The 17,918-nt window shown below is 30.7% G+C and overlaps 1 protein-coding gene across 1 annotated transcript in view; it reads left to right on the forward strand.

Moving 5' to 3' along the window:
- Positions 1-6,813, forward strand: part of LOC139091571 (lachesin-like) — an 81,592-nt gene extending 74,779 nt beyond the window's left edge. Inside the window, exons 6-10 of the mRNA XM_070641706.1 lie at positions 1,167-1,251; positions 1,333-1,411; positions 1,880-2,082; positions 3,933-4,038; positions 4,330-6,813. Of these exons, the coding sequence (XP_070497807.1) occupies positions 1,167-1,251; positions 1,333-1,411; positions 1,880-2,082; positions 3,933-4,038; positions 4,330-4,436 (580 nt within the window). The 3' untranslated portion in view covers positions 4,437-6,813. The remainder of the gene's footprint in view (positions 1-1,166; positions 1,252-1,332; positions 1,412-1,879; positions 2,083-3,932; positions 4,039-4,329) is intronic.
- The last annotated feature ends 11,105 nt before the right edge of the window (positions 6,814-17,918 follow it).

The raw sequence follows: 17,918 nt of genomic DNA on the forward strand, positions 1-17,918 counted from the left end.
CCTTCTAGGAATTTTAGGCTTCCTTTTTGCTCGTAGATGAAATACTTGTAGAAGAGATGCTTTTAGTTCAAGGACTTTAGAGCTTCTAAGCAGTTTTGTTATTATTGGAGTATTGTGGAAAATTAGGAGCTTTAATGAGTGGTTGGTAATGAATTTGAAGATGATATGAGAGACTAGGTGCTCATTGCACCCTAAGAACATGCCTCATGTAGTGTCAATAGTCAGTTGTCATCGTAAAAATTGCAAAGTCAATGTTGATTGTGCACTGAATGGCAAGAGGATCTAGGAAATTTTTGCCAGAGAAAGTGCTAATGCTGGGATTGAGACATAAGTTTGTCACATCGCCCATCCAAAGAAAAATACGTCCTGGAGCCCCAAAACAGAGTCAATCCATGTCACTTTGCCATATAGCCGAATTACCCACGATTGCACAGTGGTAGGAGCATATTACCGGACGAAGCTTTGTTTAGGGTGTGAGTTCGAGTCCTACTCGGGATTTGAAATACGGAACCCATACTCTTTTTGTAAGATCAACAGTAATATCAGACGACATATTAGAAATTTCATGCCAATTGCCCTTTAAAATGCCTCCAATTCAACTTTAAGTTATTAAAATCCAATATCTCATCCTATGTGGTACAACAAATAACCATAAACAAATGATACTAAAGCATAACAATCGCAACATCCACAGTAAGCCATATTCCACAAAATTTTTGAATGTCACACAAAAATAATTTCCTCAAATTACCCTAATATGTAGAAAATACAATAATTTTGCGGTTATCATTCCATTAACTATAAAATTTATGTCCAAACACCGCATCTAGCTATATTGCGAGTAAGTTTTAGAAGGCAGGCAATTTGAAAAAAAAGGTTAATTTTTGTGGCTTTTATAATTTAAGAGTTCAATGGCATACAATAGCTTAAAAGTCATAATAAATTGATAACCAACAGCATATTAATGTTTTACCAACAAATGAAATGAGAAGTGAACGAATCGCTTTTTATCACGATTCGTTTATTTCCCTCAATTTTCTGTAAGGTGAAAAATTGAGCTTTTTTAACATCACACAAATCTTATTCCTTTATGCTGTTTCCATTCGTACCAATTCTCATCAAATTTGTTAACGTTTCTCCCACCATTATGCTTACTGCCTATCCAGAATGACATTTATTGCTGACGAGCGCTTCCAATCGTTTTTCGTTGAGACAACAGGAATCTGGACATTGCAAATAAAATATGTACAAGTAATGTGTCAATAAAAATTCATTCATTAAAATTAATGCCAATAAAAATGTGTAATATGTTTTTTTTTGCTTTTATAACAGGCACGTGACGCTGGATTATATGAGTGTCAAGTCTCAACGGAACCAAAAGTTAGTGCGCGCGTTCATCTACATGTTGTTGGTGCGTAATAATAACATATAATGAAAAAATATGAGAGACGATATATAAATTCATATATATAGCTGTGTGCATGTATCATTGCAATATTTATTAATACCAATAATTCCATCATAACCATTGAATGAATGAAAATATCATTTCGCATGAAATATTTATGAGTTAAAAACTATAAATCAACTGGTTGCAATTCACATTCATATTTTATTTGTTCATGACACAACACACATCCCTAGATTACATATAGCTTCTCTTTTTTTTCTATATCCTGTATAAGTATGTGAGTGTGTGAATCTGTGCTTGGTCTTTTTTTTGTTCATCCACAATCGACCACATTTTATAATATTTTAACTCTATCTAGCATCAAATGATGCTTATTTTGTATACATCTATTTATCAATGATGTTCGTCTCATTCAAGCGTCTATCCATCAATATATTCATTTATTTTTTTCTATTTTTCTCTATCTAGTTCCACGAACAGAATTGATTGGTGATCCAGATCGATATGTAAAAGCTGGTAGTATAGTTACGTTTCGATGTGTAGTTAGAGGTGCATTGGAACCGCCAACATATATAATATGGTATCATGGGTCACAGCAAATTTATGTTGAAAATTTACGTGGTTGGAAAGTTCAATTCGAGCGTGATGTCGAAGGAGACACTCATAGCTCGGTAAGTTAATTTTATGTCCTTTTCAATCATGTCAAAATGTCAGATTTAATAGCAATAACCCTTCCGGATAACATTGGGATTTTTTTTTTCTTTCTTATACATTAAATTTATTTCATTTTTTTTTGTCATTGCTGGTTTTTTATGAGTTTGGTGTTAAATGTCATTGTCGTGTTTAAAGTGACTTTTTGAGGGATTTGAGCGCATTTATCAATTTCCTTTAAGTTCAACGTAGTGGTTCACTCAGATTTATTATGTTATACTTAAGATGATTTAGTAAAAGTAAGATCTTGTTATAGACTACAGAAGCGTAGCCAAAGGACGAGGAATTTTTCGGCACGGTCTAGTAAAATTGTCAAGCTACGGCCCTGATACTCTATACTTCAAGTCAGTATTAAATTACAGTTGTACGATAATTTTAACGTAACGTGCTTGGCTGTAACTTGCAGCTGTTAACTAAGTTATCCCAAAATCCTGGTCCTGGAAGAATCTCGAGACTCGAGACGAGACCCGGTCGAGACCAAAATGACCGAAATGACCGAAATGACCGAAATGACTTAAATTACCGAAATACTGAAATAAACGAATTAACCAGTCTTTCCGGAATTTCCGAGTCCCGGCCCCGGAAGATATTCGAGTCTCGGGAAGAGACCTGGTCGAGATCAAAATGGGAAAAATGACCGAAATGAACAAAATTGCCGAAGTGACCGAAATGACAGAAATGACCGAAATTGACCAAAATCAAGATAAGGACTTTCTGATCACTGTAAACACTGTAAAAGTAAAGTGCTTATTTAAAACCTAATTTCTAGCTGTAATTTAATGCTGACTAGTATCGAGCTTGTTTTAAAGTAGCCTGTTTAAATTTGCCATGAATATAAATTTGGATTTTGGTGGCAATAAAATGCTATTGCAATGGTATCAAGGTGGCTTAGATGGCAATTTTCTATGTATGTAATTCAAAATTTTGAGCACAAAGAGCCTCAAATCTCAAAAAGCACAAGTTGAAAATGTGAAAATTCGCCACATGGTCGGTATCAGGCACGTGTAAAACCAAATTCCCATCAATATCGCAATTTTCATGTCTAACTCCCGCTTAAAGTTACTAATTCCAAAGTTCATAGACAGAACTCCAGTTTGATTTGTTTTTAAAACAAAGGTCACGAATAAAATCTTTAAAAATGGCCTAAAGTAAGGTTCCCTGACTGTTTAATCGTTTTAATGAGTAGACGTTGCCTAAAGGCAGACATAATTTTGATTAAGGTTAAGTTTGAGAACTAACTAGAGTTCTTTTGTTTACACAATTTATCAAAACAATTCTGCGAAAATTGATTAATTTTTATAGACTTAGCAGAGATGAATTTTAAGCAGATTAGCAGACTTAAAAATAGTTTTAAAAGAACATTAAATTTTAATTTAAAATCCAGCAGGTGAACAGTCAGTAAACAGAACCCTTTTCCATCTCATATCCGCAAAATTTGTCGAATCATCATTCTAGTAAGGTAGCAAAAAGCAAAAAAGTCAAAATGTATACCCAATAATGAAAAATTGTAGATAATAAGACGAAGAAAATGAGGAAGGAGGAGATAGAAAATTTTCATAAATTTCACCAAGCTATATAAAAAATTGTATTCAATTTGTAGCTTCGAAAAGAGAAGTAAAAAATGAAAATTTTCATTTATCTCTTCCACTACCCTTCATCCATTCATTGCTCACTGTCGTTCATCTTGCTATTACGTAATAGCTTAACGATACACAATTACCATCTTTATTTTTCTGACTCTCGCTAGCTCACCTCACTATATCCATTTTAACTCATCAATTTTTCTATTTTATCTACGTTGTATTTACAGGTAGGCACGTTAACAATAGATCACGCCAGAAAGCAACATTCGGGTAACTATTCATGTGTCCCCTCAAACTCTGCATCAGTTCAAGTCACGTTACATGTTATAAATGGTACGTATAATTTGATAAATTTTAACATGACTTTTATTGAATTTCAATATATATATTTGTGAAAATGTTTCATGTCAAATAAACCGAAAGCGGGAGTGAGTGAGACAGAGACAGACACAGAACAAAAAAAATTGAATATTTATTCATTTCTGTTTCGTGCTTCGATCTCTATTTTACATTTCCTTGCCATTCATATTTCTTTCTTTTCTTTTTTTCTCCCCTCACAATCTTCAACAATAAAATATGTATACGTGTATTTAAAAATTTTTTGGATATCCAACAAATTTGCAGGGGAGTCATCTGCGTCAGCCGTAACGTCTGCATGTTCGCCTAGTTTAGGTATATACGGCAACTTAGTTACATTGGTATTTGCTTTATTTCTTCTTATTGAAACATGACATGCAATGGAACAATAGTCGATGGAAATTTCATTAATTATAGGTACTTAATTATTATGATTATTATCATCCTCAAATATTGAGTTTATTTCTTCTTTTTTGACTGTACATTATTCATGTTATTACGACAAGTATAAAAAGGTATAAAAAAATAAAATAGAATAAAATTTATTAATTTTCTTGTTTCCTTCCTTACCACCCCCAAAACTCACTTTAATATCGATATTGATTATAGTTTATGAAATACATAAGAAAATTTTTTGTAATAAAATTAAGTAAGAACTAAACTAAATAAATAAATATTATTGTGTACTCATAAGGAATTACAATTGTCTGTTTTTATACATCCAAAAAAGAACAAAAAAAGCATACAGAAGGGAGGAAAAGTTAAATAAATGTAATTTGAAGGAAGTAGAAGCAAAAAAAAAAATGAAATAAATTTACTTGAGGCAAAATACAAAGTTAATGAAATTAATTAATGAATAATGAAAAGTATAAGTGTGAGACGAGAACCGACGATTAATTTATATTTGACTTTAAGAGATATGTAAAGCTGTAAAAAATAATTAAAAACCAAGTACGAGAGTTGAATGTCCATTATAATGTATCGTGTACACAATGTTAATCCTATTTCCATAGAACAAAATAAAAAAAATGAAATTAAATGTTTCGTAACATTAAATTAGAGAGAGAGAAGCTATAAAATGTTTCCTTCAGGTTAATTTGTGGACGGCGCATTTGCTGACTTAAGAATGTAATTTTTTATTGCTAGTTATTACTAGTTATTGCTCAAAAGGTGTAAAAATTAATTATGATGTGGTTTTTAATTGTTGGGAAACTATTTAAAGCTTTACTGACAGATTTATTTGATGAAGTTTTGTTTGTGGACTTTCTGTATTGGCACATTAAGGCACAAAACAATTTTACTGAAATTATCGGGAAAGTTCTGACTGGAAAGGTCAAAATTAACTGGAAATTAACCTTCAGGAAAGGATAAAAATCATTTTTAAAATCTTAAAAGGAATTTTTTGACAATATTTATAAATCAATTAATTGAATAAAAATCCCAAGGTTCGCGGAACTCTGAATTATTGACCAATTTGATTTAAAACCAGTTCTATGGGTTCGTCATGGGACACGTCGGTCTGATACTGGACTGTGAATTGAATAGACATTTTGTGCTATTCTTGCATAATTACTCACTTACTTCCTTGGCGAAGACGTATGAGGAACCAATTGTCGCATTTAGAATTCCACGAAAGCTGAATCTGTCATTATATAACTTATTCTCTCTGACATAATTAAATTAGCTGATTTAATTTAAAATAATTGAAAATTGCTATTTAAATGGTGATTTTTTTCATAAAATACTGGAAAAATCGAAATATTGAATGCGACTAGTCTAATTTTTCGCCCAAAAACTGGGTCAAAATAATTCATCACAGTGCCATCAGAGCAATTTTGCATTTTATCATTAAAACGGCGATGTAGCGGTTATCTAGCACTAACTATAAACTGTAGGCCTAAGTTTCTGTGCGGTGGCTAGGCGAGCCTCTCTCGCTAAAGCGTTATTAGCCCTGAATCGTTCAGATTTGAATTGCTAAAAAAATGAAGCTTTTGAAAAATCACGAGAAGATTAGAGCAGATTTGAGTAAGATTTTCTGAAATCTTTTGAAGAATACAAAGCGGAAAAGCTGTTTCGCTTCTACTTTAACTCAAATTTTTTGAAGTCTACGTTCTGCGTAAAAAGATTTTTTGGATACTTTTTAAGATTTTCCTTCACTTTTCAAGTCAAATTTGAGTATTCAAAGTAAAAGGTTGTATCGTAGGTAACAGCAAAAAAAAAGTCAAAAAGTTTTTCTCAAAATGAAAGGAAATAAGTTCATTCATTTCAAAAAGTTCTGATACTTGGCAGAAAAGAAAATCAAAAAAAAGTTCCTAAGTAAATTCGAATTCGCGAATCAAAGTCAATATTTGATGAACCTGAAGCAAATAGACAAATTACAAACAAAAGAGAGAAAATCTTCTCAGTCAGTAAAATGTGCTGTAAAAGAAGTAAGAAATAAGTTACTGAAGGAAAGAAAATTGTAAAAACCATGAGTTTTTCTTGGTGAGGAAAGAAATATTTAATTAATTAAAACGAATAAAGAATTTTTTTTTCTTTTCTCATTCTTTTTGCTGGAATGTAAAATTGAAAAAGAAGAAAGAAAAAAGTAAAAATTTACGCTAATTGAAGCGCACTGTGCATAAATAAAATTGAGATGACGATGAGAATATATATAAAAAAAAGTTCATATCTAGTTAGGTAGTGAGATATTTTAAAAAAAAATAATAATAAAGAAGTAAAAACAACATTTTCATTTATTTTTAAAATGAATGCAGATCCAGTTAAAAGTATGAAAAATAAAGAATATTTAAATTTTAAATTTGAAAAAAAAGACTGAATTAAATTGCAAAAAATGAATTAAATGAAAATTAAATTTAAAATGAATTTATGAGTACATATAACATCCCCTGGATAAAAATAACAACTACAACATGCACAAGGAAGTCTATTAATATGATAAATGATGAATTGCGAATTAAAAAAAAAGCTATTTTTGTTGTTCACTTCTACTTCGACTCAAATTTTTTGAAGTCTAGCTGAAATTCTCAGTCGTATTAAAAGATTTTTGGATACTTTTTAAGATTTTCTTTCACTTTTCAAGTCAAATTTGAGTATTCGTTGAAGTAAAAGTTTTATTGTATAATTTAGGTAACATTAAAAAAAAGTCAAAAAGTTTTTCTCAAAATGAAAGGAAATAAGTTCATTCATTTCAAAAAGTTCTGATACTTGGCAGAAAAGAAAATCAAAAAAAAGTTCCTAAGTAAATTCGAATTCGCGAATCAAAGTCAATATTTGATGAACCTGAAGCAAATAGACAAATTACAAACAAAAGAGAGAAAATCTTCTCAGTCAGTAAAATGTCAGATTTGTAAAAGAAGTAAGAAATAAGTTACTGAAGGAAAGAAAATCAAAAAACAGAAAATTGGTTGAGGCATTGCCATGAGTTTTTCTTGGTGAGGAAAGAAATATTTAATTAATTAAAACGAATAAAGAAGTTTTTTTTCTTTTCTCATTCTTTTTGCTGGAATGTAAAATTGAAAAAGAAGAAAGAAAAAAGTAAAAATTTACGCTAATTGAAGCGCACTGTGCATAAATAAAATTGAGATGACGATGAGAATATATACAAAAAAAGTTCATATCTAGTTAGGTAGTGAGATATTTCAAAAAAAAAATAATAATAAAGAAGTAAAAACAACATTTTCATTTATTTTTAAAATGAATGCAGATCCAGTTAAAAGTATGAAAAATAAAGAATATTTAAATTTTAAATTTGAAAAAAAGACTGAATAAATAAATTGAGCAAAAAATTGAATTAAATGAAAATTAAATTTAAAATGAATTTATGAGTACATATAACATCCCCTGGATAAAAATAACAACTACAACATGCACAAGGAAGTCTATTAATATGATAAATGATGAATTGCGAATTAAAAAAAAAGCTATTTTTGTTGTTCACTTTTTTTTTTATTTTCGATGCTGATAAAATTCATTTTTTTAATTAGCTGAAATTCATCAGTCAGTGAATTAAAATGACACATTGCATTATGTTTTTAATGATTAATTATGATGAGGATTTTAAAATGAGAATTATACATCTATTATTTTCGTTGTTGTTTGCGGTTTTATTGTGAATAATTTAAGTATTATTCATTAAAGGCAAATTTCTGCATAAAAAAAAATTCAATGGTCCTTAACTCAATATTAATTAGATATGAAACTCGCTTAATTACTTTTACCGAATTAAAATGAAAATTTTATTCACTGAAATGGAGAGAAATTAAATATTTTTCTGAGGTTTTTTTTACTGATAAACTTGTTCGTTTCGTTTCGTTTGATGGCGGTCGAATGAAAAGCATATTTATGTTCTAGAATTAAATCATGTGGATATATTCTAACGAAATTGCAATTTCGCCAAGCGAAGCTTGGCCTACCCGCTGGAGCTTGATCCCTCAAACATTCGCCAAGCGAAGCTTGGCCTACCCGCTGGAGCTTGATCCTCAAACATTCGCCAAGCGAAGCTGGCCTACCCGCTGGAGCTTGATCCCTCAAACATTTGCCAAGCGAAGCTTGGCCTATCCGCGAGACTTTTTATGGACGGTGTGAATATATCCGCATTGGGTTTCTACCCGATACACTAGTTTGAATTGAAATTGTGGACAGGATAGAATTTCATAACATTTTAGGTAAATATTTTGAAGACGGAAGTCAATTTTGCGCTATTGTTGCACGACAACAATTCAAAAATAAGTTTTTCTCCACTTTTCGATGGCTGTTTACTCAAAAAACGAATTTTCAGATGCAAAATGTTTTCTGTTGTTGAGACTTTGTTTAAACGGAATTGAATCGACTCTTTGATACGAAATAATTTCTTACAAAGTTGCAATCATACTCACCTACCCCACACCCCTCCAAAAAGCAAATTAATAAGTGAACGACCTTTAAACGAATGCAAATAATTTGAAGCAGTTATTATATTAAAACTGAGCATTGTTTCTAACATAATTGTCATGATATTTCAAAACCCTGTTCAAAGTTTTACGCAGTTCCTAATTTAATTAAGAAAATTCATAATCAGTTTCTCGAGACATCATTTAAGATGAGTGGCCAGAGGATTTTTGCAAAAAATCAGGACACTTTTTAAAAATATCGGGACGCTTCTGAGTTTGGCACTGTTGGGGTGCTTTTTGACTATTTTGGGTCTTAATATTCAAAGAACTAGTTGAATTACTCTAGAAGCTTGCTAAAAAGTACTGGAAATAATTGAATTTCCGAAAAAAAAAAGTCCTGGGCTTGAACCCGGAACTTCAAAACAAAAATGTTCAAAATTTGTCAAAAATTCCAAAATTTGTAAGGAGTTTTCGACTTCTTGAGAAATCGAAGCATTTTGAAGCTTTGTAGGGACACAGCAGCAAGTCTGAAAAGTACAAAAGCGTCCTGGCAAAAATACAGCAGATGGCCGCCCTAGCATTGTTTCTAAAATCAAAACCCTGTTCAAAACTTTACTCAGTTTCTGTTGTAATTGAATAAATTCATAATCGGTTTCTCAAGACATCATTTAAGAAAGTCTTTGGTCTTTGTACCCAAGTGGACAAAAACCGTTAGAACTAGACATTATCTAGACATTAACTAGCTATACTGTATTTTTGTTTCCTCGCAAAAATCACACATTTATAGAAATTGAATTCTTAAATATATCATGCACAAGTCTATATGTGCGTAGAAGTTAACGAGAAATGTGTATCATGCTGTTGCAAATTTCATTTCTCGTTTAGGTCAAAAACAACAGTCAACGAGCCAAAAACAACAGTCAATCTGTTTCAATGTAATTTCACGTCATTTTGACGATTTGTCATCAACACTGCACCCTAGCGATTATGTTAAAGCCTTTACGGCCATCTGTGTAATGTAGTAATGTTTAATCAATGTGCTGAAAAACATGCTCAGATTTGTGATGTAGAATTGTCAAGAGTTGTGCAATGTGATGAGGATTGAGATAGGTTGGATATCACGGAGTAAGGAGGTAGTCAGGGGTAGTTTGAAGTCAAGCCCAATTCCGCTCCAATTTGATGAAAAATTCTGCAATTTTTCAAAATTTCAAGATAAAAATCCCGAGATGTACATCAAAATTCTAGCATTTCTGTCTTAACAGCATTATCTGCATTTTGGCAGCAGTATCTGTATTTCGGCTGCACTAACTGCATTTTACTGTACCTAAATTTCAAAGATTTAAAGAATGAGATGGGTTACATGCCAAAATTTCATAAATAATTCTCAAAAATATTTCAGTCTACGCCTCAATGTCACTAATGTAACCAAATAATCTCACGCCATGCCACACGCCTTTTAATAAAAAAAAATTTAATTTTCCTATAATATCTTCAACATGAAAAGCGGTGTGAAAATTGAAAATTAAAATACCTCTTAGTGGCTCCTTGAGTATAAACCACAGAATCTCAAAACCACACCAAATGACATGAATTCATAATAAAATGGCAAATAAATTTAAAGCTTTATGCATCTCCAATATCTATCAAATTTCAATTCAAAGCAAACCGCAAACATGAACTTAAATTAATAGAAAATTCTACATTCGTTCCTCAAAAGTTTTTCATTTCTGAGTAAACAGAAAAGTTGCATCATTAAATTTTATATTCCAAGTTGCTGTAAAAAAAAGCTCTTCAACAATTTTTCATTTCAAAATCCTCAAATATTTATCATAAATTTTTTTTAAGTTATTTCCATTAAATTCACCGCACATACTCCAATTCAATACCAAAAAAAAACAGTATTTCCTATCATTTGTATGCATCAATGTTATGTATACATATTTCTACCCACAGTAAAAAAAATGATAAAAAAATACATATTTATTTCGCAATAGATAGCAATTTGTTATGCTTAATTGAAAAAAAAATGTTGAAATTGATATCGTTTTTATATACATACAATTTTATATAAAATGATACTGAAATGTTGGTTATTTATTTAAAGATTTTTCTCTCTCGATTAATGTGTATTTCGATTATGACAGCAGTGAAATGGAAAATTGAAAATACATAAAAAAAATAAAAAAAAAAAATTACATTATATACATCGTAAATTACTGACTACTTACATAAACTTAAAAGCTGATAATTGAAAAATAAAATTATATTTAATAAAAAAAAAAGCGTTTGTCAATATATCGCTTTTAAAAAAAGGAATTCACTCACAATGGAACTCAACTCATACACAGTCACACACAAAATAAATGTACAAATTGTATAAAAAGTGATGAAAATTAATGAAAATTATAATAAAGAATAAAATAAAATACAAAATATACAAAATCTTTTATCTTTCCCATATCAAAATTCCCAGTTTTAAATTTGTTAAATTGAATTTCTTATGAATATGTCGCAATCAAAAGGGTTCAAAAAAGGGATAGCTTTTGGGGTTAATCATGCTGAATGCTAAAATCTTTCTTGATAGTTTCAGAGATTTTTTTTGACTACGTATATGTGGATGTCCAAATGTATCTTGTGTATTTCTTTTCTGTCGAACTATAAAAACTTGAATTCTAAATTGATAAAAATTGAGATCTTGAGACATTGGAAAGGGTTGTGATGAAATGATGTCTAATCAAAGTTGGAGCATGAATCAGGAAATTGTAGTAAATTTTTAAAATTCCAGAATTTTTGAATTTGAAAAAAGCAAAAAGAAAATTTTAAGGATTTGTAAATTTTGCACATTTTTAAGATTTTCAAATTTTAATTTTTTGATTCCTTTAGTTTTTGTATTTTTTTTTGAAATTTAAAATTTCAAAAATTTTTTATATTTTTAAATTTATTTTTTAAGGTTAAAAATATTTTTAAATTCTTGAATTTTTTAAAATGCTTGAATTGTTTTAAATTCTTGAATTATTTTAAATTTTTAATTTTTTTTTAAATTTTCGAATACTTTTAAATTTTTCAAAATTTCTGAATTTTTTAAATTTTTAAATCTTTTTGAAATTTATAATTTTTTTAAATTTTTCAATTTTTTTTAAATTCGTAAATTTTAATAAATCCTTAAATTTTTTAAAATTTTTAAATTTTTAAAAAATTTTCGAATTTTTTTAAATTTTTGAATTTTTTAAATTTTTAATTTTTGAAATTTTTAAATTTTTGAATTTTTTTTTTTAATTTTGAATATTTTAATATTTTAAAATTTTTTTTCACAGTTTTAAGATTTTTTATAATTTTGAAATTTTTTTTAAAATTTTTAAAAAGCTATAATTTTTTCTATATAGTAAGCAGAAAGTATCCTTAAAACCAAATTTAAAACCAGTACTAACCACAACACAGTAGGAACATGCAACTACTGAGTCCTTTGTACCAAAATTTAATCCCTAATTGTTACCATTTTCACATGCAAACACATGCATAATTCACATGTACATCATAAGCAAAACTTCCCCATTTTAAAAGAGTAAAAGCATCTCTAGCTGAATTTTACTGCTCGTTTCATTTTTACAAAGACTAAACTTTCAAAGTGAATGTCTCATAAAATACTTAGATCAGAATAAAAGAGGACGATACTCATATCGCACATAAAAGTTTATGGAAAATGCTTTTGAAAAAAAAAAATAAAGAAGTAAGCAAAAAGGAATAAAGAAGTTTGTTCATCTCATTCTATTGCATCACTTGACTTACTATATCACTCAAGTTTCTAGTCCTTTTGAACATTACATGTATATTTTTATCAGTTTACATTACAAAGTCATAAGTACTCTATTTATGAATATGTTAATGCTCTGTGGACATAATAATGTGAGTGCTATCAATTCTGGTATTTTACAGTGTGATGCCAGCCGCAATATTTGAATTTTTATTTCCATCCGATTCGTTCATTTCACACAATTTGGTTAGAATTTTAATATATAAACCGCAGTGTTTTATTAATTTTTCTGCATCATTCAATGCAATTCATCGTCAATGTCGGAATATGTCCGTTTCAAATGAATTCTGCCTTTATTTTTTTTTTTTTGATGGATATTTTATTGTTTGGAATTTTATTGAAATTTTATATTTTTATACGAATAATTTGAAAATCATTGTTGGAAATGAAATTTTGATTTATTAAAAAAGGGATGGATGGGGTACCCTATTACAAAGGCATTAATAATGATGTCTAATTATTTAAGGTTGATGCTATTGAAGTGTGTATTTTTAACAGGCTGATTTAAAGAGTTTTTCAATTTTTCAACTAATTAGTACAAAAATGGGTTCTAAGTAAGGGGTGGTTCACATATTACGAAATGCGGATAATTGATTATTCAACCCTCCAGAGAGCACTAGCGGACCCCAACGAAATAGACCATATTTTCAAATCTTATCAATCCCGAACGACCCAATGCAGCAAACGACAGTTTTTTGTCGTAACATTGGGCAAAATCAGCCTTCAGGAAGCCGTCAAGACAACTTTGCGTTATACCGTTAGTACGTCATCTGGAATCATGCTCCGACCCTATGGAGCCTAGGTTGCTACAAAATGCTTTCCATCTGACTCTGTTGCTGGCTGTATCACAGAGCTTGTAGCCTAGCGTACATGTTGTGCTGTTTGAGAGTAGAATTATTAGAATCTGTTCAGAACTTGTGAATGATCCCTTTAAACAGAAAACATCAAATTAATTAGCAACATTTTTTTTTCATTTATGAATGGAAATCCTATCTGTTCTAAGCTTCAAGGGATTCTTCATGATAATTAAAATTCAATGAGAAAATATTTTGAAGCTAATTAAATGCAAGTTCATAGGAAAAAAAGTGCGCTTTAAAGCTTGGGTGTAGACAAAAATTGTTCAAATTTTTGATATTAACTGAGTGGATATTTGTGGATTTTTAACAAGAGAGCCACGAAATTTCTTACTCCTTACTTCATTCCTGTTTCAAAGAGTTGAGATGTAGGATGAGATTGAAATAATGATTTTTTTTTACCTGAAAGGCACAAGTAGTGAAAATCAGAGTTGACAGGACTTTGGAGTCCGGACTAAAAAAGTCCAAAAAGGCCGGACTCTATAGAGGCGTTTACACATTGGAGTCCTGCCAACTCTGGTGAAAAGTGCATAATTTTATGGTGCAGAAAGACCACTACAGTACCTAAAAGCGGTCTCTTTGCATGTTAGGGATAATTTTTTGGCATCAGGCTGGCGAGATTCTGGATTTTGGATTCAAAACGGATTTGGCAAAATCCTTCCCCACCCTAGAGTCATGCTGGCTTAGAGACTTTCAAATTTTTCCTCTTGGGCTGTTAATTCTCACTAATCTTATTCACATCAATTCCGTTATCTGAGGGTATCTCGACTATAACCATATTAACAATAAGAAGTGAGGATCTTCTGACATTAACGAAACTGATATTTTAAAGGCGGCCATCCATTATATTTTTGAGTCCATGATCAGACAATATTGTCACTATCGACACGATTTTTAAATTGCAAAAATATGGAGAATATATAAAATATGTGTCAATGCCAAGAAATCCCCAATAGAATGCATATCAACAAGACAGCACCGCAAAGCAATTTGATAGAACAATAAGTATGAAAATACAAAAAATATCTTCAAAATCATAATTTTCTCATGAAATGTACTTTAAACATCTTAAAAAGCTTAATAATAAATGAGCGTCATGACGAACTTTAATTAAAAATTTAAGTATTAATTCCTATAAAATTCCCTTTTCATCTCTTTAAAATGAAATTCATTCGACCTTTCAAGCTGCCATCCATTCAACATTCCATTTTGCTTGAATGCTAACGACTAATTAAAATTAACACATATTGAGCCATTTTTCCTCGTACATTTTTTGTGAAACCCACTGGCACGATAAATGAGCAGCAACACGGAGAAAGCAGCAAATAATAAAAAAAAAAATCTCAAACCACATTCCTCAAATCGTTTAAAAATGGTTGAGGAAATTGGTAAATTATTTGATGTACAATATATATATATGCTGGCATCACACATTGAGCGCTACAAGAAGGGTGAACATTTTGACGTGAAACGGAAACAGAAAGTAAAACAATCCACCACTCTACTCTCTTTTTTTCTGCTATTTTCTCTTCCTTTTTTTTCATTCCTGTGCAAGAAAATGGTGTTAAACTGAAATATCGGATTTCCGAAATCGATGAATTTCCCGAAACCAGCTAGATACTGAATAATACCAAACTATTAATAGAAAAAAAAAGGAAGAAAAAATTCTCATGCAATGTAACAGCCGTGTGGATAGAGTTGGTGAATAAAAAAAAAAGAAGTGAAAGCAACTGCAACATTGGTGTAGAATTAATTTATGTCTTCCTGAGTAAGTGCCTCATAGATAAAAATCTTTCTATTGCAGGAGTATTGAATGCCGTTGAATTTTTTTTTTTGCTACATCCTCGTTGGTGGCCAAAGCTTTTTTTCCCCTAGAATGAAGATTTTTTTTCAGTAAAATTTAAAATACATAGAGGAAGACAGAAAAGGCACTTAACTAGTACCGGACTATAAATTATCATATTGAAGGAACTAAGAGAGAGAGAACAGGAAATAAAAAAAAAAAGTTTGAAGCGTTGTTAACCTTGATGGCATTGGAAGATAAACTAGCACATGCACATATAGACACAGCAAGTGAGGCAAAAATAAAAGTTTTTTGGTACGCAAAGAAGGCAAGTAAGAAGTAGATAGGTTGAAGGCACAAAAAAGGGATAGGTTGAAGGCACAAAAAAGGGCGTTCGACGGTAACACATTTCCATAATTACCATACGAAATACATGAGGAAAAATAAATTTAAAATTAAAGGACTGAATTATATAATTTGCATAATTAGATGCTGGATGTTATACAGTAACAGACAGTATATATACATCGAGCAAGCGAAGAGAAGATAGAAAGGCAAGAGAAGGAAAAAATATTAAAGTACAAAAAAAAATACATAATTAGATTTGTATCGTTATCAGTATGCAAATTGATGGAAAATAAAAATCAAATCGAATGGGATGCCATTATATGTATAATATACATCCAGCACACATCTACAAGTTCTTAACATTAATGTTATAAGAAAATGAGATACACAGACTTACTCTATATGGGTGGTTAAGAAGAAAAGTTTATTATTTAAATGTTCATGCAAACGGCTTTTCTTTTTTTTTTTTTTTCTTACCCAGATTATCTTCTCTCGTTTCATTGATCTTCTTCTATATCGTTTCATTTAAGGCACGCGAATATTCTTTTTCACTCTCTATGCATGGATAAATTGAGTTATAAATTCGAAGGATGTGACTTGAAAGCGCATTTTACTATGGATATGTCCTTTGGTTTTATATTGACTTGTCGACATTATCACTCGGAATATATTCTGCATGCATAACTAGCCATAAACTTCTTACTACTATAAAAGACATTGAGCATGCTTACGAATAGTAGAGTTCGAAGTGAACTCGGATTTCGTGTGGAGTCGAGTTGACTTGAGCTCAAAATCGACTTGAATTTAATATGGAGTCAAGTTAGCTTTTCAACACAAAATCCGAGTCTTCTTGGAACTTTGATTTTATCAATGAAAGCAATTAGTAGGTAAATTTGCAGCTTTTGTTTTCTTTTCTGCTACTGCACTTCTAGTTTCTGACCTATTTCAGCATTATCCTATTCTAATTCCAGCGTTCCCAAGAGCTCTTGTTTCATCATTTTCTCGAACATTCTTCAGTTGAAATTTGGTTGAAGCCTCAAACAGGAATTGTCTGAAGCTGGCTCTATCGCTGGTTTCCACTTACCAATTTTGGATGCCAAGTGCAAACTTTCTCTATCAACAGCTTTCTTCCAATCAAGTTGAAGCACATAAACCTCTCGAAAAGCTCATATTTAGAAAAATCAGGACTCAAATCGACAATTTTAGAAATTGCAAACCAAATTTGAATCAAGTTCTCTAACAAGCAACCAACAAGTAACTCTACAGTGGCATTTAACAGTTTATACCAGGCAGGTACTCATAGGAGGTTGTTTATTCATTACGTTCGGATTTCAAGGGTCTAACCTAGTGGTGACCAGCTTGTGTGCTGGAAAAAAATTCAAAATTTCCGCGAGATTTCCTCAGCGAAATCCAAAAATAGCTGATTTTGCATAAAAATTGTGATTGGTGTATTAGGAAAATTGTTCTATTATTGAGGAATGCCGTAGAACAAAAAAGGCTGTCCAACACAGGTTTAACCCTAGTGTGTCGGTGTGGACCACAGCCCAGCAAACATTGCCTTGAAATGTTCCTAAAATTCGTGAATTTGTTGTAGAAAATGTGACATGATGAACAGTCAACCCCCATTTTTAATCACCAATTAAATTACTCAGAAGGCACTAACATTATTAATAATTACCTCAAAATGCTAACCGCCAAAACGTGAGCACTAACAACTTTCCTATGCAAAATGCTTCAAAAAAACAGGAAGAAAAAGAAGGCAATATCAGCAAATTTTATCCATTTGACTTAGTTTTTATAGAAAATCATTAACGTAAATATTCTTATTCATAAAAAAACTAAATAATACAAACAAGAAGAAGATAAAAAAGTCTTCAACTTCTCTCATCTATAGCAGATACGCAGACAAAAAAGGATAGCCTTTAACATATATAAAAGAATTTCCGAAAAAATCTTCTTTCAGCACAAAAATTTTTTATTCACGATGAATTGATTCAGATGAAAGACTAATTAAATTTAATCTCTTCTACTATGTATAGAATGTGGAATAAGCAGAAGAAATTATAAGGCATACAAAAAAAAGGTAAGGTTAGGGCGGCCATCTGCTGTATTTTTGCCGGGACGCTGCTGTACTTTTCTACCTTGCTGCTGTGTCCCGACAAAGCCTCAAAATGTCCCGATTTTTCAAC

Source organism: Chironomus tepperi, unplaced genomic scaffold (genome assembly GCF_022539635.2).
Source record: "Chironomus tepperi strain 1889 unplaced genomic scaffold, CSIRO-AGI_Ctep_v1 contig_255, whole genome shotgun sequence".
NCBI lineage: Eukaryota > Metazoa > Arthropoda > Insecta > Diptera > Chironomidae > Chironomus > Chironomus tepperi.